Below are 23885 nucleotides of genomic sequence, written 5' to 3' on the forward strand. Positions count from 1 at the left end.
AGGTGGCGCTGTGGAGGTATTGTTCCATATTACTATTTGCAGTTTCCCAGAGGAGGATGGATGGCCATATAAGTCTCCTCACACACCTTCTAGGTGCACTCCCTAACGAGAAATTATACCTTTCCTGATCCCCGTCTATAGGCCTCTCACTAGCCAAGCCAGAAACCTATTGCACACTAATGAGGGCAATCACCCTGAAACAGCTGTCTGTGAATGGTTATTCTGGCTTTAGCTTACAATTCCCAGTCATTGTTATAAGGCTTGTTTAAAAAGTCTGACATTGACTTGCAGGAATGCTGCCTTCCAATAGGTGGCGCTGTAGAGACATTGTTCCAGCATCCACCTGTATATTTCCCAAAATACATAATAAGCTAGGCTGAAAAAAGACAAATGTCCATCCCGTATTGCCTGTTTCCACCCCCCACCCCACTTGTTGATCCAAAGGAAGACAAAAAAAATTAGGCAGAAGCCAATATACCCTATTTTGGGGGGAAAAATTCCTTCCTAACTCCATAATGGCAGTCAGAATATTTTCTGGATCAACATTTGGATAGTTCCTACTTGACTCCAAGACCGGCAGTTGGAAGATATCTGGATCAACAATCCTTCTGGATATTTAATGTCCATATCCTGCAATGTCAAAGTGCTCTAAAACGATGTCCAGGTCTCTCTTAAACTCCTCTATCGATTTTGCCATCACCACATCCTCAGGCACAGAGTTCCACAGTCTCACTGCTCTTACAGTAAAGAACGCCCTTCTGTGTCACAGTACTGGATATAAACAGATCATGGGAGAGATCCATGTATTGTCCCCTAATGTATTTATATATAGTTATCTGGTTTCCCCTTAACTGTCTTTTTTTCTAGGGTAAATAACCACAATTTTGAAAGCCTATCTGGGTATTCCAGTCCTCCCATTCCGTTTATAAATTTAGTTGCCCATCTTTGAACCCCCTGAAGCACTGCAACATCTTTCCTGGGCACTGGGCACAGTATTCAATGCGAGGCCTGACAAGTGCCTTATATAGTGGAAGAATAATGTTCTCATCCCTCATTTGCCTTTGCAGCATCTGACTGGCATTGATTGCTATAGTTAAGTTAACTAGTACTCCCAGGTCTTTTTCCATATCACTTTTCCCTAGCAGTACCCCATTTAGTGTATATTGGTGACATCCGTTTTCCTGTCTATTTGCATAACCTTACATTTATTAATATTCATTTGCCATTTTTCTACTCAAGCCCCCAGCTTATCTAGGTCCATTTGCAGCCGTACATTGTTCTCCATTGTATTAATTATCTTGTACAATTTTGTATTGTCTGCAAATATTGATATTTTACTGTGTAGTCCTTCTATCGGGCCATTGATAAATAAATTGAACAGAAAGGAGCCTAGTACTGAACCCTGTGGCACCCCACTAGCAACAGTGGTCCAATCAGAGTAAAAACCATTTATTACCACCCTCTGCTTTCTATCCCAAGCCAGCTCCTAACCCAGATACACACGTTTTTGCCCAGACAGAGCTGTCTAATTTTTTATATTACCTATTGTGTGGCGCGGTGTCAAATGCTTTCGAAAAATCCAGATATACAAGATCAATAGACTCTCCCAGGTCCAGCCTTGAGCTTACTTCATCGTAGAAGCTGATCAAGTTGGTTAGAGATAATCGACCCCTCATGAGCACATGCTGATGAAGGGTTATACCGTTGTTTTCCTTGATTCCAGGATGGCATCTCTCAGAAACTCCTTGAATATTTTTCCAATTATTGAATTGAGACTTACCGGCCAGGCTCTCTTCTTGACCCCTTTTTGAATATTGGAACCACACTGGCATTACGCCAATCCAGTGGTACCACCCTGGTCTCAATAGAGTCCCTAAATATAAGAAATAGTGGTCTGTCTATCACGTCACTTAGTTGCCTTGGGTGTAATCCATCTGGGCCAGGTGATTTGTAGATTTTAATCTTTTTTAAGCCGGCTCTGCACTTCCTCCTGCGTTAAGCAGGTGATATTTATTGGGGGGTTTATTTTATTCCCTTGCATCTCGTGTGACATTTCTTTTTCTCGTGAATATACTTAAGAAAATAACATTTCATAGATTTGCCTTACCCTATCATCTTCTATGATTTCTCCTGCATTATTTGTTAAAGGGCCAGTGCTTTCAGTGCAGATCCTTTTACCGCTTATATAATTGAAAAATATTCTTACGTTATTTTTGCTCTCTGGCAATCAGTGTCTCTGCCTCCTCCTTTGCAGTTTTTATCTTTTCCTTACATTTTTTTCCCTGTCTGTTTTAGTGCTTCTTCACTGCCTTCTTGTGTTAGTAATTTAAATGCTTTCTTTTTTCTCTTATTTCCCCCTAACAGTGTTGTTGAGCCACATTAGTTTCCTTGTGGTCGTATTTCTTTTATTTTTGAAGGGTATGAACTGCTCACATGAAGTATTTAGGATGTTTTTAAACTTCTCCCATTTGTTGCCTGTACTGTTATTTTTAAGATATTGTCCCATTTAATGTTGCCGAGAGTAATTCTGAGCTGATCAAATTTTGCTTTTCTAAAAGTGTAGTTTTTTTGTTGCTCCCTGATAGGGCTTCCTATTGAATGAAAACTGGAAATTAATTATATTGTGGTGACTAAGTGTCCCTCAACTTGCACCCCCGTGATTCTGTCTGATCTGTTAGTTAATAATAAGTCCTGAATGGCCCTCCCTCTAGTTGGCTCCCGTACAAGTTGGGTAAGGTAGATATCTTTAATTGTTCTCAAGAACTTATCGCCCTTGTGAGATTTGCAGATTTCATCTTCCCATATTATATCCGCATAATTAAAGACTCCCATAATAATTACTTTATTGCGGTTTGACACCTTTTCTATTTGTCTTATTAATAAGTTTTCAGTTTCTTCTGTTATTGATGGTGACCTATAGAACACTCCTATCAGGATTTTATGTCTTTCCTTCCTGTATCTCTACCCATAGAGATTCCATGTGTTGATCTCCTACACCTGTATCTTCTTGTAGCCTTGGCAATAAGCAAGATATAACACACAGACATATCCCTTCCCCATTCCGGTTTCCACGATTCCTTCTGCAGAGATTGTAACCTTGTTAGTTCACCACCCAATCACATTTTTCATCAAGCCATGTTTCCGTTATTCCTACTATATCATTCAGACATTCTTGCTTCAAACTCACCGCCTTTACTGATCAGACTTCTTGCATTCGTTGCCATTCAAAAGCTATTGCTCTCTTATTCTCACACAGCAAAAACCCTTACAAAGCAATTGAAGGTGTAAACAAACTTTTGTATAGAAGGTATCTCAACGCATTAAACTCATATTAAACTTTGCCATTGCTGTATGGCAAGAAGTGCTTTGGACAACAAGAAATAATTTTTTTAGTTACTGTAGTTTCTCATCATGTACTAAGGGTGGTTTCACATCTGCGTCGGGCGTTCTGCTTACCATTCGTGAAATCCCCACGGCGGAATGGCTCCATCTCTAGACGGACTGCATTGACTACAATGGGGACCGTCCACTTTATGGCCAGCTGCCCGACTTTTGAATAGTAGAAAACGCTGCATATTTTGAGCCGGGTCTGTGATAGAACCTCCAAGCGAAGGTTCCAACACAAATGTGAAACCGGCCTATGGGCTTATCCTCACGACCGTGTGATAACCGTTGAATAGGGTCAATGAAAGTACATGGACTTTCATTGATCCATTCACATTAGCGTGTAGATATGTGCGTGAAAAAGATCGCAGGATGCTCCATTTCACCACATATCACACAACATCAGCCCTATACTTTTCTATGGTTAGCGTATGTAACACTGTTCATATGCAATACATTGCAAATGGGCAACGATACATACGCAACGCCACGATGAGACAGAGTAGGGAATTAAAAAAAGGGAAGAGTCACATTGCGTATAACCACATGTGAGATAACCTGTCATTTGCAGTGCACTTGCTGCCTATATGCAACGATAGCTGTCTCTCACAGACCCACGCAGCGTTTTATGCATACGGTCAGGTGAACAAGCCCTAATTCTTTCACTTTAGTCACTCAAATGTAAGGAAACATTTCTTTCCAACAACAGAAATGCAAGGAATCAAAATTCTACTTCAGTAAGGCTTTAGATGGGTAAGTTGCATAAGATCTTAGTTAAGGTGAAACATGAAATATACATGTAAGGTTGATACAGTCATATCACTTTCGGTCATTTCTTTTTCCACACTTAAAGAAAGCTTATAGGAAGGAGCATAAAACACCTTGAAACTCTGTATCCAGCGTCTGTATCACCTAAAATGTAGAAAAAAAGAATAGTATCATGTAAATAGTAATATTTCCAGTAGTTGACAAGAATACAGATAAGACGCACTTCACACAAGCATATTTTTCATCAGTATTCAATCTATATTTTTTGTCTACAATAAGGATGTAATTTGCATTTGGTCTGTTTCGTATAGCTCTGAAGTCTACAGAAGAATTATACCAGAAGAGACCAGAAGGTAACAGCCAAATCTCAAAGACTTCTTCCACAATCTCCTTCTTGAAGTAAAGTATGTGAGCTATTCAAGTAAACTTTATTTCATCACAATTAGTATTACTATGACTTCTGTTTACATGTTACAGGTAGCTCTCTGCTTTAGAACTATCAAGCAATATTCCCCTTCATGGACTATTCATTTTCGTAAATTACTTCACACCATTCCATTTCACTATGCAATCCAAAAGTTGCTCTCATAAATCACTCTGTTCAAACTAAATGCAGTGGCGTAGCAGGTCAGGTGGTACTCGTCGCGGAATTTTTTTTGTTACCCCGCCCCCCCCCTCAATTTTAAAAATATTAAACATTATATAAAACCTGTGATTCACTGTGTTTTTTATGCACCCCCATTGATTCCTATGGGTGATTTCAGTGCTGAAAACACAAGAAACAGGACACGCAGCGTTCGATTTTCAGCACATAGAAAACGCACTAAAAAACACTGGTGTGAGAGACTACATTAAAAAACATGGGGGCTTTAGCCTATCGTCTTTCACTTGACCGTGTGCTGACGGCATATCACCAGCAGGTAGATCCCACGGGTGATACGCTGTTACTAGCTCCCATATCAATGCATGCCCCGCAGCCGCGAAATTCAGCTCAGCGTGTTCTATCTTGGCGCGTTGTACATGCTGACATAGAGCACATGACCCGCTGCCTTCATACGCTTGTGTGAAGGCAGCCTAAGGGTATGTTTAAACATCACTATCTTGCTGCAGAATTTGTCGTGGATTTTGGTGCAGATCTGCAGCATATTTTGCCCTTCCAATTGAGTTCAAATGGGAGGGTGAAATATGCTGCAGATTTGCACCAAAATCTGCAGCAAAACAGCAATGTGTAAACATACCCTAATACTGCGTATTCAGCGCACATTTAAAGCACGCTGAAAATGCAGCAGAAAAACGTGTGTAAGAGAGCCCTAAAGCCCCCATGCATTTCAATGTGCCAGTTATGGGGGCATACAAATCGCTGGTGAAGCGCAGTAAAACGTAGTAACCTGCGTTTTACTGCACTTGTAATGTAGCTCAGATGAGTCACTCACACTCTCACACAGCACAGCCACTGATGCACCTGGGGCAGCCTGCACCTGCCACACCCACCTTCCTATGCCACTGCCTCCTGGCATCGGCTGTCCTGCTGTCAGACACATCTCTCTTCTTCTGCTGTTCCTCCTAGCACTAGCTGTCCTCCTGTCAGACCCATCTAATTTCTCCTGCTGTTCCTCCTGGCACTAGCTGTCCTCCTGTCAGAGCCATCTCTCTCTTTCCCTGCTGTTCCGCCTGCTACCAGCTTTCCTCCGGTCAGACACATCTCTCTTCTCCTGATGTTCCTCCTGGCACTAGCTTCCCTCCTGTAAAACCCATCTCTCTTCTTCTGCTGTTCCTCCTGGTACTAGCTGTCCTGTCAGACACATCTCACCGCTGATGCAGTACCTATTCTGGTCATCCCTTCAGCACAAAAGTTGCAGGGTCCATCTAGCAGTCCCAAGTAAAGGCTAGCAGAAGCACAGCGTTTCCCATTCAGGTGTTAGACACTAAACTCACATGACCTCCCCAGAAGGTGTCTCTTCCTCCCAGCACCTCTCAATAGACTGCAAAGATCAGGAAACAGCTTACTCTAACCTGGAGACACATCCTATTGGCTGATACCTTTCCCTTCAATGCACTTATTGCTTCCCTTCTTGCTCTAGTCCTTATGGCTCCCGGTAAATTACACGGGGTCTGTAATTTTGCAGCTGCTGGCAGGCAATAGGACCCTAGGGAATGGCAGGCCGAGGCTGGAGGGCTATCAGTACGTGTAATGGAGACACAGGGGAGTCACAATAGCCAGTTATCACAGGACCACAGCAGAGATGTCACCCCTCTCTGTGATAGCACCCGTGGCGGCCTGCACCTGACACCCCCCCCCCCCCCCTTCCTACGCCACTGCCTAGATGACTTTGAGCCAGGGATTTATAATCTATAATACCAAGCCAGTTTGAGATTATTATTATTATCTATCACTCCTCATTCATTTAATTCCATCATGACTGGGATAAATGTCCTCGCAAACACTTTGAAATCACACATATTTTATTTGATGCTAGATATATTTGTGTTTATGTCTTAAGGTTTAGAATATTTCCTTGTCTTTTGGCTACTTGCTCTGCTTTTATTTCTTATCAATAAAAGTTACATTTTTGGTTCTACTCTGTGATTGGATACACTTTATACTCTAGAATCTATACGGCCCTCTGCGAGTTACTGAATTTTCAAAGTGCTAATGACCACTTGTCCGTCATTCCGTGTGTCACGTGTGAGTGCTTGACAGCATCAATGGTGGTCTTATTACTTGTCACCCATTTTTCCAGGAGCCTTAAATGCCATTTTTGACTAGATAAAGCGATGTATGTGGTATAAAAGCTTGCAAAACCCTGCAATTGTCATTTAGGATCCTGCAAGAGCTGAGTGACAATGTAATGAAGGTTCCATTAAAGGGGTTGTCTCGCGCCGAAACGGGGTTTTTTTTCTCATAGGCCCCCCGTTCGGCGCAGGACAACCCCAAAGGATGTGTTAAAAAAAAAAAAATTATTACTTACCTGAATCCCCGCTCTGCGACGTCTTCCTTCTTCTTCCTTCACCAAGATGGCCACCGGGATCTTCACCCACGATGCACCGCGGGTCTTCTGCCATGGTGCACCGTGGGCTCTGTGCGGTCCATTGCCTATTCCAGCCTCCTGATTGGCTGGAATCGGCACACGTGACAGGGCGGAGCTACGAGGACCAGCTCTCCGGCACGAGCGGCCCCATTCACCAGGAAGAAGACCGCACAGCGCAAGCGCGTCTAAAAAAGCAAGAAGACATCAGAATTAGACGGATCCATGGCGACGGGGACGCTAGCAACGGAGCAGGTAAGTGAATAACTTCTGTATGGCTCATATTTAATGCACGATGTACATTACAAAGTGCATTAATATGGCCATACAGAAGTGTATAACCCCACTTGCTGCCGCGAGACAACCCCTTTAATTGTCACCCAACTTTTCGGGTGTCTGAATGGCATGTCTCATTATGGCATGTCTCATACATTTGTGCATAACTAGGCACCAATCAGCTGTACCTACAGGAAGCTCTCTCCCTGCTTCCCATCCGCTCACCCTTTTTTATGTAGTGGGCAGATGTGTCATAAGAAGGGGATGAGAGCCATCTGTACCTACCGCTGATTGATGAGGGGGGGGAAGCAGCAATTCCCTCTGACTAATCAGCTGCTTCTATGGATGCTGCTATGGAGTGGATATGCGATCCTTATCACACTGTTGGCTCCATAGCAGGTGAGCCACCAGCCCGTACAACAGCTGATTACTGAGCACCCTGCTGCTCCCCCATGTTATGCCCAACCTGGACGCGCTGGATCTGTCACTTGCAGATCTAACAGAAATGCAAATAAATGACAAAACTAAATGAAACAAGAATACAGGAAACACTGTCCCTATGCGAACAAACACTGGAAATGGCCCTGTCTAAAAAGCAGGGCGATCACCCCAATAAGGACGGCCCTGACCGCGTACCTTGGCCCCTAGTTGACCCTACGTGGGTAAAACAAACAAAACCAAAATAACAATGCAAACAAATGCAGTACTTAACTTTAAGCTGCAGCAAGTAACTGAATGACCCAGCAGGAACCTTCTGACTGCTAGCCCAGTCAGGGAGAGACTGAGAATCAACCACAGTTCAGCTCAGTCTCCAGCCAGGTTAAAAAGCCCAAGTAATCATCCCCAGGTGCGTCCAAGCACATCACCCATAATAGCACACTCACTGAGACAGAATTTGTAGAAACATCTCTAAAACCAGCACTGAACTATCAGCAAGGCAGCAATCCCAGAACCACCACAACACCCAGCCTCCACAAATCAGCTGTTGTACAGTCCGCTGTGCTCTCCTGCTATGTATGCAGTCCTGGCCGGCAGCTGTGTAAGAAGGACTTGTGATCCTTTTCAGCTGCTGGCTGAGTCCAAATTTCATCACGTTCACTTTATAGGATGCACTGACCTTTTCCTCCCAGTTTGATGGGAAAAAATTGTGCCTTATAGAGCAAAAAATACGGTTTATAGATTTTGTATTGTGGAGCCAATCCTTATTTTTGGCTTACAAATATTGATGCAAAATACCGACCAAATACTGATGTCTAAATAGGACCTAAGGGCTATTTCATACAACCGTATATCGGCTTGGTTTTCACGCCGAGCCGATATACGGTGTCCTTGTCTGCAGGGGGAGGAGGATGGAAGAGCCAGGAGCAGGAACTGAGCTCCCGCCCCCTCTCCGCCCCTCTCCACTATTTGCAATAGGAGGGGGCGAGGTACCGGCGATTAGCTTTGCCCCCGTCCTGCCCCTCCCATTGCAAATAGTGGCAAGGGGCGGGAGCTCAGTTCCTGCTCCTGGCTCTTCCATCCCCCCCCCCCCCCCTGCAGACAAGGACACCGTATATCGGCTCGGCGTGAAAACCTAGCCAATATGCGGTCGTCTAAATAAGCCCTAAAACTTAGAATTCTGAGGGTAAAATGATCAGTACCGTGTAAAGAGGAGATCAATAAATAATGTGGTAGAAATAGGGGAAAAAAAACCCTTGTGACAAATGTACCCAAGTAAAGTGAATACACATATGAGGATCCAAAAAAGGAATTACAAAATGTATACATTCTAGTCAATTACAACTGCTTAGGAAAGGGAGATAGCCACTAAAGCTCAATTACCATATATACTCAAGTATAAGCAGAGATTTTCAGCACATTTTTTAATGCTAAAAAAAACCTCCCTCGGCTTATACTCGAGTGAGGTAAAAAAAAAAGCAAAACAAAAAAACCCAATACTCACCTTCCAGCCGGCATCTGTGTGCCCGGCACGATGCTCTACCCGACAGTGCGGCAAGCTGCTTGAGAATTCTCCCCGCTGTCATATCCCTGCTCGGCTTTGAATTCCCCCACCGTCGGAGCTGTGTAAGTAAGTGCTGTGATTGGATCGAGCGTCAGACAATCACAGTCGGCGCTCGATCATTCACTACCAGTGAATGACATCACTAAATGGCTGTGATTTGTTTATAGAGTGACGGCTGTGATTGACTGGCGCTCGATCTAATCACAGCACTTACTTGCTGACAGCGGGGAGAATTGTCAAGCAGCTTGCTGCACCGCCTGGGAGACTATTATGCCAGTCGTTGGCTGGGAGGTGATTATTGCTTCTTTTTATCTACCTAGTATATACTCAAGTATAGCTAGGCTTATACACGAGCCAAGTTTTACCATTTTTTGTGGTAAAACTTATTGACTCGGCTTACACTCGGGTCGGCTAATACTCGAGTATATACGGTAGTTGCTGCTTTATTTTTACAGAAGTAGAGCACAATGTGCATGAACATGCAAGTCTTTATGCTTCATTCATATTTCAGTATTTGATCAGTATTTTGCATCTCTGTTTTTATAGCCAAAACCAAGAGTGGATCCAAAAATATAGAAACTTCTAATGAAAACATGAATACTAAATAATAATTTGGTAGTAAAGATGATTCACTGGAACCTCTGTAAAAACTACCATCTGCCCACAACAAAGAGCTGGTGGGCCATAATGCCCAGAAGTGGTTCAAAATGAAATGAGTAAAAATACTGCGGGATTTCCGTACACAACGACACAAAGTTTTGCCCATAACATAAGAGTCAATGAGGAACAACAACAAAAAATGACCAAATACGAAGAGTTGAAGGTTTAAATACAGTATCTCTGGCACAAGCCGGCAGAGGTGGTCCCAGTACTAATCGGCACTGGTTGTCTAAAGACCCCAACTGGTACTTGAAACAATTCAATTTCAACAAAACTAACATCTGTCAGTTACTAAAGGCCACACTGCTGGGCTCTACAAGCATTTTACGCAGATACATATCACCATTCTAGATTTCTGGGTGGTTCCCAATGCGTTATAAAGACAAACCACCAAGCTGTGATCTTGCGCTTGTTTTGTACTCTATCACAATAATATTCTTGATTGATATAACGAAAAAATATTTGGTAGTGCTTAACAAACACAGCATTAAAGTGATGGACACCTTGAACAATCGGAGTGAGGACCCTGTTCAAAAGAGCATACAGACTGTAAGGAAATGTGGTGACACAAAAGGGGCAAAAGCTTGTAATCTACAATCCTTAAAAAAGACGTATGTGCAGGTTTAACCCCTTAGTGACAAAGCCTGTTTGCGCCTTAGTGTCGGAGTCAAATTTTGGAAATCTGACGTGTCACTTTAACACAGAATAACTCCATACAGGTTTTGTATATCCAAATAATTCTGACAATGCTTTTTTTGCTACATATTGTACTTCATTTAGATGGTAAAAATAGACTAATAGAATTTGTGAATATTTATTAAAAGTGCAAAAATTGGGAAAGTTTTGGAAAAATTATTATTTTTTCACATTTTCAACTGTAATATCTCAAATATGTGCAATCATACTGTACAATTTTTTGCTAAGATCCATCTGTTTACTTTATTCTGGGCACAAATTAGAAATACTTTGTTTTTTTTAACCATTTGGAAAAAACATACAAATTTAACAGTACTTATTAACATTTTGTGGAACACTTTGTTTTCCTACACCAAGCCAAGATTGCAAAGGCTCATAGGTGTCAGAATGATAGATACCCCCACAAATGACCGCATTTTAAAAACTACACCCCTTAATGTATTCACTGAGGGGGTGTCATGAGTATTTTGACCCCACAGTTTTTTTTCAGGAATTAATGCAATTTAGAGGAGAAAAAAATAAAATTTCATATTTTTGCAAATATGTCATTTTGCAGACACATTTTTTCTATAGTGCACATGAAAATGACGCTTTACACCCAAAATGGATACTTCTGTTTGTCCTGTGTTCAGAAAAATACCCGTTGTGGCCCTAGTCTTATGTCCGTATGTACATCGGGGCCCAAACCGAAAGAAACAGCCGGTGGCTTTCAGAACAGACATTTCCGATTCATGAGCTGAAACTTCAATTTTTTTTCACTTTCTGTATACTTTAATGCGATCGGCGTTATCCATTGGATACTGCTGATCGTATTACCGGGGAAAGGGGGTCTCCCAGTGGCCCCCAATGACAGCTTCAGGTTGTCGGCTACCTCCGACAGCTGACAGCATGGAGCTATCACGTCCTCAGCCTGCAGGGCTTTAATCCTCAGAGGAAGCACGTTTTTACGGCCCTTGGGATTGAAGCCCAGCAAAGCAGGACATAAAAAGTCTATGGAGTGGTCACTAAGGGGTTAAACCACCTATTAGGATGTGTTCACGCGAGCATATTTACAAGCAGTAAAAAGGTATGTTAGTGGTCTATAAGGGGTTACACCATCTATTAGGGCTCGTTCAAGCAAGCATATTTGCACCGGGAAGTACACACAATGGGTTTCGTTCACATGAGTGTATTTTTTCACGCGGCGTGTGATCGCGTGAAAAAATATGCAACATGTCCAATCTTATGCACATAAAAGCCCCCTGCAATCAATGGGTTATGTAAATAAATGCTGCGCATTTACTCACAAACATATAGAGATTTTGGTTACTCTTTTTTTGCAATACGCAGTACATTTACGCACATAAAAACACGCTGGAACAGGCAAATACAATTTTTGGTCACGTAATTATGCAGCATATGTATGAGACTGAAATGCGCGTACGTCTGTGTGAACAAGCCCTTAGTTAGCTTAGTTTACATCACAAAGTGCGCCAAAAAGTTACCACAATTTTTTGCACGATTTAGGCCACATCTCTTTTTTGGACAGAAAAGAGTCCAAAAGCGTCTAAAAAAATATAGTAAACGTGGTGCAAACATTTAAGACCATTTTCTAGTGTAATTTAGACCAGAAAACTGTGGCATTTTGAATATGAAATCTGCCCCATTGATAGAAAATTATTAGAAGAAATACCCCAGAATTCTAGTGGAAATTACACCAACAGAGTGCCATAGCCAGTGTGTACAAAATGTATCATCTGTTTTTCTGCAATTACCACAACACTTTTTTGCGCACGGAAAACTGTCAAGTACAAGAAAATATTGTTTTCATTCCTAACTTATAATCAGAGGATGTGATGATACAGACAGGTTATTATCTATAGAACGACATGAGATCTACTTCTGAGATGGCCAAATGTGCTACTGCAGTAAAACTTCATATTGCTCATTTAAAAAAATAGGGTCTTAAAACAACAAATCTATAATGTAATGCAATATTTATAATGTAACGCAATATACAAACCAGTGAATCTGAAGAAATATTTCTATGGATATCTTGATGACTTTCCTTTATATCTTGGCTTTTGAGATCTACGCTAGCGTCCTTTTTCATGCTACAGATAAAATAGAAAACATTGTAAATGTGAATTACATATCAACATACAAGGTTTATAAAGTAAGACCTAAAATTTATGCTGAATGAATAGAGATGAGCGAGCACCAAAATGCTCGGGTGCTCGTTACTCGAGTCGAACTTTCAGTGATGCTCGAGAGTTCGTTTCGAGTAACGAACCCCATTGAAGTCAATGGGCGACTCGAGCATTTTTGTATATCGCCGATGCTCGCTAAGGTTTTCATTTGTGAAAACCTGGGAAATTCAAGAAAGTGATGGGAACGACACAGAAACGGATAGGGCAGGCGAGGGGCTACATGTTGGGCTGCATCTCAAGTTCCCAGGTCCGACTATTAAGCCACAATAGTGGCAGGAGTGAGACCCCCCCCCCCCCTCCGCACTGTCAGCATAAAGATCGTTCTCCTCTGCCACAGCTGCAACAGCTGTGGCAGAGAAGAACGATGTTAGCCCATTGAATTCAATGGAGCCGGCAATACAGCTGGCTCCATTGAAAGCAATGGGCTGCCGGCGATCGCGGGATGAATTGTCGGGAAGGGCTTAAATATATAAGCCCTTCCCTGCAATTCATCCAGAAATGTGTAAAAATTAAAAAAATATATATATATACACTCACCTGGTCCCGGCAGAACGATGTTAGCCCATTGAATTCACTGGAGCCGGCAATACAGCCGGCTCCATTAAAAGCAATGGGCTGCCGGCGATCGCAGGATGAATTGTCGGGAAGGGGTTAAATATACAAGCCCTTCCCTGCAATTCATCCAGAAATGCGTAAAAAAAAAATATATATATATATATATACTCACCTAGTCCCGGCAGATGGAGTTCAGCGCGGCCAGCAGCAGTCCTCCTGAACTGCTCTGAACAGCTGTGAGTAGTATTCAGCAGCCGGGGATTTAAAATCCCCGCCTGCTGAATGAGCTGCCTCTAATTGGTCACAGCCTGACCAATCAGAGGCAGATTCCACTCACACACCCATTCATGAATTTATGAATGGGTGAGTGACTGCTGCCTCTCATCTGATTGGTCCCGCTGAGCCAATCAGAGGCAGCAGTCACACACCCATTCATAAATTCATGAATGGGTGTGTGAGTGGAATCTGCCTCTGATTGGTCAGGCTGTGACCAATTAGAGGCTGCTCATTCAGCAGGCGGGGATTTTAAACCCCCGGCTGCTGAATACTACTCACAGCTGTCTAGAGCAGTTCAGGAGGACTGCCGCTGGCGCGCTGAACTCCGTCTGCCGGGACTAGGTGAGTACATATATATATTTTTTTTTTACACATTTCTGGATGAATTGCAGGGAAGGGCTTATATATTTAACCCCTTCCCGACAATTCATCCCGCGATCACCGGCAGCCCATTGCTTTTAATGGAGCCGGCTGTATTGCCAGCTCCATTGAATTCAATGGGCTAACATCGTTCTGCCGGGACAAGGTGAGTATATATATATATATATTTTTTTTACACATTTCTGGATGAATTGCAGGGAAGGGCTTATATATTTAAGCCCTTCCCGACAATTCATCCCGCGCTCGCCGGCAGGCCATTGCTTTCAATGGAGTCGGCTGTATTGCCGGCTCCATTGAATTCAATGGTCAGTGCTCGTTTAATCGAGACGAGTACCGCGTGGTGCTCGTCTCGAGTAACGAGCATCTCGAGCACCCTAATACTCGAACGAGCATCAAGCTCGGACGAGTATGCTCGCTCATCTCTATGAATGAACATTTTCTTAGAGACACCCTTCTAGCAGAGGATTGGACCCCTAGACTCCAAAATGATGTCAGTATTTCTAGAAGTATTGTTTAGTGTAAGAAATCCAATAAAAACCCTCATGAAACAATAACAAAACTTAAAATGTATTGATGAGGAACAGTTCAATTAATAGAGATCCTACAAAAAAAAAGATATAATGGCCAAACTGTAATAGGAAATACCAGCTCTATGTTTCAGGACATAGTCATCTATATATATAAAATTGAATGTATGCGTGTCTGTCTGCGTGTCTGTTTGTCCTTTATGCGCTACTACACCATTCATCCGATCACCATGAAACTTTGGGAAGTTGTTGAGTACACTCCTGGGAAGATTATAGGCATAGTACATTTATGCTACGATAAATGGCGCGCGTGCGTGCGTCGTCGACAGTTACGACCCCCCCACGTGGATCGTTCGATTTCCATCATTGCCACTAATTCTCTCACTTCCCGATGTCGTAGAAACATGAAATTTGGCAGGAGCATTGACCATGTCATAAATAGGAAAAGCTAATGGGTCCCAGCTCGATTATTTAATTCTATGCGCCAAAAAATTAGCGTCCAAATTTTACGTACGGAATCTAATTTTCTCGCTTCCCAGTGTCATAGAAACTTGAAATTTGGCACGAGCATTGATTATGTCATAAATAGGAAAAGCTAATGGGTCCCAACTCGATTATTTAATTCTAAGCGCCAAAGAATTAGCGTCCAAATTTTACGTACGGAATCTAATTTTCTCGCTTCCCAATGTCATAGAAACTTGAAATTTGGCAAAAGCATTGATTATGTCATAAATAGGAAAAGTGAATGGGTCCCAACTCGATTATTCAATTGTAAGCGCCAAAGAATTAGCGTCCAAATTTTACGTACGGAATCTAATTTTCTCGCTTCCCAATGTCATAGAAACTTGAAATTTGGCACGAGCATTGATTATGTCAGAAATAGGAAAAGCTAATGGGTCCCAACTCGATTATTCAATTCTATGCGCAAAAGAATTAGCGTTCAAATTTTAAGTACGGAATGTAATTTTCTCACATAGAAACTTGAAATTTGGCACGGACAATGAATATGTCATAAATAGAAAACGCTAATGGGTCCCAACTCAATTATTCAATTCTATGCGCCAAAGAATTAGCGTCCAAATTTTACGTACGGAATGTAATTTTCTCACATAGAAACTTGAAATTTGGCACGGACAATGAATATGTCATAAATAGAAAACGCTAATGGGTCCCAACTCAATTATTCAATTCTATGCGCCAAAGAATTAGCGTCCAAATTTTACGTATGGAATGTCATTTTCTCACATAGAAACTTGAAATTTGGCACGGGCATTGATTATGCCATAAGATTATGTCTAAGCGTAAAACAATTAGCGTCCAAATTTTACGTACGGAATCTAATTCTCTCACTTCCTGATATATATAAATGAATGTATGTCTGTCTGTCTGTCCTTTATGCATTACTACACCATTCATCCAATTGCCATGAGACTTTGGGAAGTTGTTGAGTACACTCCTGGGAAGATTATAGGCATGGTACAACTATGCTATGATAAATGGCGTGCGTGCGAGCGTCGTCGACAGTTATGCCCCCCAGACAAAGATCGTTTGATTTCCATCTCAAGCACGAAAGCAAAAGGCATTACGAGCAACGGGATGAGTGTTCAACCAGAAAATGATGCATCCGCCGAACGTTTCGCAAGACAATTGCTGGATATTGAGAATGCTGAGGTAAAATGAAAGCTGTGCTGTGATTGGTTGCTATTTTTTATACTGCTGAGGTAACATGAAAGCTGTGCTGTGATTGGTGTCTACTTCTTTTACTACTGAGGTTGCATGAAAGCTGTGCTGCGATTCGTTGTTATATATTATACCACTGAGGTAACATGAAAGCTGCGCTGTGATTGGTTGCTATATATAATACCGCAGAGGTAACATGAAAGCTGCGCTGTGATTGGTTGCTATTTTTTATACTGCTGAGGTAACATGAAAGCTGTGCTGTGATTGGTGGCTACTTCTTTTACTACTGAGGTTGCATGAAAGCTGTGCTGCGATGCGTTGTTATATATTATACCACTGAGGTAACATGAAAGCTGCGCTGTGATTGGTTGCTATATATAATACCGCAGAGGTAACATGAAAGCTGCGCTGTGATTGGTTGCTATTTTTTATATTGCTGAGGCAGAATAAAAGTTGCGCTGTGATTGGTTGTTATTTCTCTTACTGCTGAGGTAACATGAAAGCTGCGCTGTGATTGGTTGTTATATTTTATACTGCTAAGGTAACATGAAAGCTGCGCTGTGATTGGTTGTTATATATTATACCACTGAGGTAACATGAAAGCTGCGCTGTGATTGGTTGTTATCTAGATATATAAAAACGAATGAATGTATGTCTGTCTGTCTTCGCAGCAACGCGCGACGGGTAAGCTAGTAAGAAATAAAAAGATATCCAATGAATAAATTTTATATTGTGCCATCTTTAATTTAAAAAAAAAAACTAGAAAATCCACAGCTGCATGATATAAAATATGTGGACTTAAAACTCATCAGGAATGTATCTACTGATAAATTCATATTGCAGTATAGCAATGATGGAACTATTCCTTCCAGAGGATTAGCATGGCCTCAGTTCATTCTGACAATCATAACGTGTGTTAGTTGGTGGGAACTTGAAAAGTTTCACTACAATACACCAACCATATGACCTACAATACACTTGTTGCATGGGTCAAACTTGCTGGTTGTATCTATTAAGTTTTGGTTAGGTCAGGAGTGTACAAATGTAAAAATTATTCATTTTAGCAGGTGAATTTATTGAGCCAATGGCAGCTTTAGTCACTTCCTGGGGGGACTTGCAAGTTATTGTGGAAACTACAGGACTGCTATAAGCAGGGGCGAAACTAAAGGATCAGGGGCCTAGGTGCAAAAGTTCACACCCCACACCACCACCCGTACCCATAACTAAATCGTGCAGCATACAGCTGCAAAACAAATTTCCATACACGATCTAGCCCCTTGGCGTAATCTTTCCAAACTTGACATATTTCCTGCATTGAATGAAAATTTGTTTGTAGCCCCTTAGGCCACTCACACACAAACACATCTTTTTACTTCTATTAGCACGGCGTTCCAAGTGCCATGCTAACCGCAATACAACACTCCCATTGATTTTAACCTGAGCTCAAACATGGTGCTTCTAACGCCGCGATTTTCGAGAGCTGTCGGTTCTATTTTTGCATTTAACGTACTTCCTCACCCATCACAATGATGGGGTGCATTAAAAAGCTCTGTCAAACGCTGTACTATGCATTCAAAAACGCTGCTCGAAATTGCGGTAAAAATGCCTTAGAAGCCTTAGTGACTACTATAAAAACACATATTAGTATGGTTAATGAATGTCTCAGTTGATCAAAGTTACATGTTCAGCTTTTAAAGGCGGCTTCAGATGAGCACAAGCGCAAAATACTTGTTTAAGTGCAACATATTTTCATTGTGAAAGGGGTTTTTTTTGCATGCGTGTCTACGCTGTGCGCATTTGCGTAGGCAACGCTTGTTGAAATGGCTTCGGGAATCACCCCGCCCTGATTTAAATGGCTAGTAAGCCAGATTAGGATTTCGATATTTGCATCCCTCCCCCTCCAATTGCAAATAGTGCAGAGGGGCGGAGAGGAGGCGGAGAGGGGGCGGGAGCTCAGTGCACTGCTACCGACTCTTCCAGCCTCCTCCCCCTGCAGAGAGGGACGCCGTATATCGGACGGCGTGAATACCTGGCCGATATACGGTCGTCTGAATAAGTCCATAGACTGTTATAAAAATATATGTCGTTAAGAATAACTTACCAAGGAACACGGTGGCCATTTGTGATATTATCATCTTGCTTTGGTTGTCCCTTATTTTTTTTTAGATGATTCCTAATCTCTTTATCGAACATAAGATGCAATCGAAAACTTACAAACTTAATAGCTGTAAATAGGATGGTAGTAAATACGCAGTAGAGGCACAGTGTGAAGTTCGTTGGAGGCAAGCCCTGTGGAAATAGTGGAAAGTTTGTCAACAACTATTTTTTATCCTGCACAACAATAAGCATCAATGTATCATAATAGTCAAAGCAATGGATGAATACTGTAAGGGAATGTTCACATGGCGGAATTTGATGCAGATTTTTCTGCATTGATTCTGCCTATATGGCCAAATGCACACGGCCGGGTGAGATTCCGACTGTGAGATCTCACAGCAAAATCAGACCCTGTGCTTTGGCATTGACCCCCACGTACTTGTCATCTTGGCTTCCTTCTGCTCTGCGGATGTGCCGCAGTTGCGATGACACGGATCCACTGTGATTCACTGCAGGACTAATGACTTCAATTGACTGCAATGGAAGCCGTCCGTCTGAGGCTCGCACTAGAACAGGACATGCTGCGATTTCCCCCCGTGAGCGCAGTTGATTTCCACTCATGGGCATGGAAAAATTTTTTATATAGTGTCTATAGGCAGTATTTGCTGCAGGATCCGTAGACGAACGCTCCTTCTAGATCTCGCAGTGCAAATACGCCTGTGGGCATTTGGCTTAAAACTGTAGCAGAAATCCACAGCTAAGCTGATCCATGTAAAGAGTTCTCCATGCAGATCCGCACAGAATCATGTTGCAAACCTGCACATGGATTTTGCGTATTACCAGGGCTAATCCCTCATGCAGATCTGCTGCAAAATACATGGCAGAAATCCACAGCATTTAGAGGCAGAATATGGCCTCAAAATAAATCTGCATCAGATTCCACCGTGTAAACATACCCTAAGGGTTCTCACATGTTGGAGCTGAACACCGGCAAAAGTGGAAGTGCGGGGAGTCTATTTCAGGTCTTATTCACACGGTCGTATTCACACCCGGCCGATATACGCTGCCCCTCTGATGCATTGGCTTACAATGCATAAGTGTACAGGGGCATATTTCCGCGGCGTAAAAGCGCCCGACCGGGTGCTGTCACGCCGATGACAGCAACTGCATAGATTCCTATGGGAGCCTAAGCTAGTTGCCGGAGAAGGGAGGTGGGAGGGAGTTTAGCGGCGTGACTGCTAAACTCACTCCCCCTTCTCTTCTCCTCTCTGCTCCTTGCTGCTGTTTGCAATAGGAGGGGGCAGGGAGGGGTAGAGCTAAGCTCCACCCGCTCCCATTGATGGCTGTGGACAAGGGGCGAGTGAGAGCTTAGCTCCTTTCCACCCCGCCCCCTCCCATTGCAAACAGCTGTAGGGGAGGAGAGAGCAAGTGAGCCGGCGAAGGGGAGGGAAGGGGAATGTCTCCCCAGGCCCCACGGAATTGTGGCCTCCGAGTATATGCGCCGTGTCCTTTGCTGTTCAGGCGTTTATACGGCACCGGCGAACGCACGTAAAACACCTATGGACGTGTAAATGGGCCCTCATTCTCAGTTTTTGACTCATCACAAATGACCCCATTTTAAAAAATACAACCTTTAATGTATTCACTGAAGGATGTTATAAGTATTTCAACCCCACGTTTTTTTTTCAGGAGTTAATACAATTTAGAGGAGAAAAAATAAAATTCATATATTTGCAAATATGTCATTTTAAAGACATTTTTTTCTATAGTGCACGTGAAAATGAGGATTTACACCCAAAATGGATACTTCTGTTTGTCCTGTGTTCAGAAACATACCTGTTGTGGCCCTAATATTTTGTCCGTATGCACAACGGGGCCCAAACCAAAAGGTGGCTTTCAGAACAGACATCTTGCTTGAAGGCGTTTTAGGCTCCACTGCACACTTGTAGAGCCCTTGATCAGCCAAAACGATGGAGGACCCCCACAATTTACCCCATTTTGAAAACTAGGGTTAACAAATTAATTTAGAGGTGTACTGCGTATTTTGACCCCACAGTTTTTGAATGAATCTAAGCAAAGGAGAAGGAATAAAATTCAATTTTGATTCTTTTGGCATTTGTGTCATTTTAAAAACTGTTTTTTTTGGTACAGCACACATATGAATGAAGGCTTACACCCCTGTTTGTCCTGTGTTCAGAAACATACACATTGTAGCCCCAATCTGCTTACTGGACACATGGCTAGGTCCGTAACGGAGGGAACACCCTCTGGCTTTCAGGGCACAACGGAATAAAGCCGCCTGCCCACCACCGGGTTTGAACTGCGGAATCCACAATTGTCTCCCACGTGAAAACAACTTATGGGTGGTCACTAGGGGGTTAAGGGCTCTTACCCACTTGCATTTTTTTTAACACTGCTATATCGCTGCGTTTTTTTAACCTGCTTGTTAATGGGACTTTCTAATGTTAAAAACGCATCACAAGTTGGTGCTTTGCAATTTTTGTGCGATGCGTTTTTAACATTAGAAAGTTCCATTAACAATTGTGTTAAAAAAACACAGCGATATTGCAGTGTTAAAAAAACACAAGTGGGTAAGAGCCCTAAGGCCACTTTCATACCTGTGTTAGGGTTAGTTCAGGGTTTTCGTCTCTCTGCTCCATTTTTGGTGGAGAGAAACTGAAATAAAATGGAAACAAGCGGATGTTTTTTCCCCCCATTAATTTCAATGGGGTTTGAGAAAAATAGAAAAAAATAGAAAGGCTTCAGACACCACAGGGGACATTATGCTTATTTATTATTACAGGGGATATAATGGTTATTACTGCAGGGGACATTATGGATACTACAGGGGACATTATGGTTATTACTACAGCAGACAATATAGTTTATTATTACTACAGGGGACAGTATGGTTATTACTGCAGGGGACATTATGAATACTACAGAGGATAATATGGTTATTATTACAGGGGACATAATGGCTATTCCTACATGGTACAGCATGGATACTACTGGGACATTATGGTTATTTATTACAACAGGAGACAGTATGGTTATTACTGCAGGGGGCATTATGGATACTACAGAGGATATTATGTTTAGTACTACAGGGGACAGTATGGTTATTACTACAGGGTACAGCATTGATACTACAGGGTGCAGTATGGTTAGTGTTACAGGGGACAGCATGGATACTACAGGGGACATTATGGTTATTGTTAATGTCTCTATTACATATTATACATGCCATATGTCTTTATTATTTGTATATTCCTTAAAGGCGTTTTGTTACTAACCCCAAAATGTTTCAAGCAGCTTGGCCCATTGTGAAACAAAAAAAATAACTATCTTTGCTGTCTTCAGAATCCTGGAACAGCTGGTTAATCTGAGGCTGCAGCGTTGTCCCATCATAAGCTCTCACATCCTGGGACAGTGACACTATGGCCTCTGATTGGCTGCAGCAGTTATCGCCTGCTGTATATTCTGTAAGCCGTGGCAGCGCTCAGCTGCATCCTGGAAGGCCGGAGAGAGGGGAGTATAGTCTATTTGTTAATTTTATAACTGGCCCAGCTGCTAGGTCCTGCCCAATCTTTCTTGCAAGTGAGAATGCTGATAAAGAAAACGAAACCACTGAAATCAATGGTTTTGTTTTGTTCTGTTATGCGGCTGTGATGTAAGGGCTTAAACACCGAGGTGAGTAGGGGGTCTGAAGTTTCACTCAGGCCACTCTCACACGAGCATATGTGAAAATGTTGCGTTTTTGTGTGCATTTGCCTGCATTTTTACTGCGTATTTTTGCAGGCAAGCTGATGATGTCACAACTCCCCCCCCCCCCTGGAATAGTAACCTGCATGCAATTGCGAATTCACTGTGTTTTTTTACGCACCCCATTCATTTTAATGGCCGATTTAGTTCATGAATTATGCACCGACGTCAAAAATAGGACATGCAGCGTGTGATTTTGCGCATGTATAAAACGCGGTGCTAAAATGCTAGTGTGGGAAGTCCCATCAAAATAAATGGAGGTTTAATGCTGCATATTTCGCACGCATATTACACAGCAAGAAAATGCTTGTGCGAGAGTGGCCTTACATGCCTTACATGCAGCATGCACGCAGGTTCTAGAAGCATGCAGCGCGGTACGAAGAGTCTACACTTACCAAGTGCAATGCGAGCGGTAATAGCAGTAGAAAGATCCACAGATACAAGTGGCAGATGTTATTAAACTGGCTGTCGTGGGGGTCGTGGTACCAGCCCCCCGTTAAGGCTGCCCAGACCCCTTGCCTGAATATCTGGAGGATGTGGGATCCCATCACTACTGGAGGAAATCCAATGACAGCAGCTGGTGAATGAGATGCTGTAAGGGGCTCACAGGACGCATCCCCCCTGTATTATCCTCACAGACGCTGGTGCTGCCTGCAGACTAAGCATCTTCCAAGAGGCTGCCGCAGCCGTACTGCAGGGTGGAGAGCTGTAGTTTTTAGGGTTACCACCAGATGGCAGTCAGAGTAGTTCAGTGCTCCCTCCAGCTGCAATATTCATGTCTTCTCATGCAACTTATGTAAGTTGAAAATATTAAAGCTTGTGACCATAAGGTCGGGCTCACAAAAGCGTAATTTAATAGCGCACTACACGTCATAATATGTGGTGAATAGAGCCAAAAAAATTACATTCATTTTCATTGATCCATTCACACTTGCGTGTATTTATTGCATATATTAGGCGCATAAAAAAGAATGCACAGTCTACATAACCATTACACACAATAGAGCCCTATTGTTCTCTATGTGTTACTGCTCAGAAAGTGGTAAAATGCTAAGTTATACACACAGCGTTTTTCAACATGCTTTCTGATTTCACAGCATATTACACGCTTGATGCATGGCCACGTAGTACAAGGTGAATGGAATAAACGAAAGTACATTCATTTTCATTGATCTATTCCCATTCGCGTATATACATTGCGTGTAACTACGCGCGTGAAAAAGATTGCAGCATGTGTAGTGTCCCAGAACATCTTTCTGGACCCCTCCATAATTGTCATACATGTCTATCTTATGTGGATGCACTGTGCAAAACTGTAAGGTCTATTTTCTGCAGCTGCAGCGTCTGAAGGGTTAACTCCATTAAAATCATTGCCTGTGAGCTCTGCTGTCTGTTGAATGTATCTATCTTACAGTGTCATGTGACGTGGTGTGAATGAATCTATAAATATGATGATTGGGTTCCAGAAAGGAGTTCGGAGTGCCATCTTGCCTGTGGAAGAGCGCCCATCTTCCACCTGAGGATTTGCTACCACAGAGGCGCATGAGGGCACCATCAGCCCTTATGTCGCTGAAGATGGAGGAGAAAGAAAGAGTGGCTGTCT

General features: G+C 42.5%; 1 protein-coding gene across 1 annotated transcript in view; it reads right to left on the minus strand.

Moving 5' to 3' along the window:
• The window catches only part of PCNX2 (pecanex 2), a 397565-nt gene extending 374735 nt beyond the window's left edge, over positions 1-22830 (minus strand). Inside the window, exons 1-3 of the mRNA XM_066594873.1 lie at positions 22678-22830; positions 18522-18709; positions 12815-12905 (exon numbers count right to left, since the gene is read on the minus strand). Of these exons, the coding sequence (XP_066450970.1) occupies positions 12815-12905; positions 18522-18709; positions 22678-22830 (432 nt within the window). The remainder of the gene's footprint in view (positions 1-12814; positions 12906-18521; positions 18710-22677) is intronic.
• Between the last annotated feature and the right edge of the window lie 1055 nt (positions 22831-23885).

The sequence above is a fragment of the Eleutherodactylus coqui genome, chromosome 3 (assembly GCF_035609145.1).
Source record: "Eleutherodactylus coqui strain aEleCoq1 chromosome 3, aEleCoq1.hap1, whole genome shotgun sequence".
Lineage (NCBI taxonomy): Eukaryota > Metazoa > Chordata > Amphibia > Anura > Eleutherodactylidae > Eleutherodactylus > Eleutherodactylus coqui.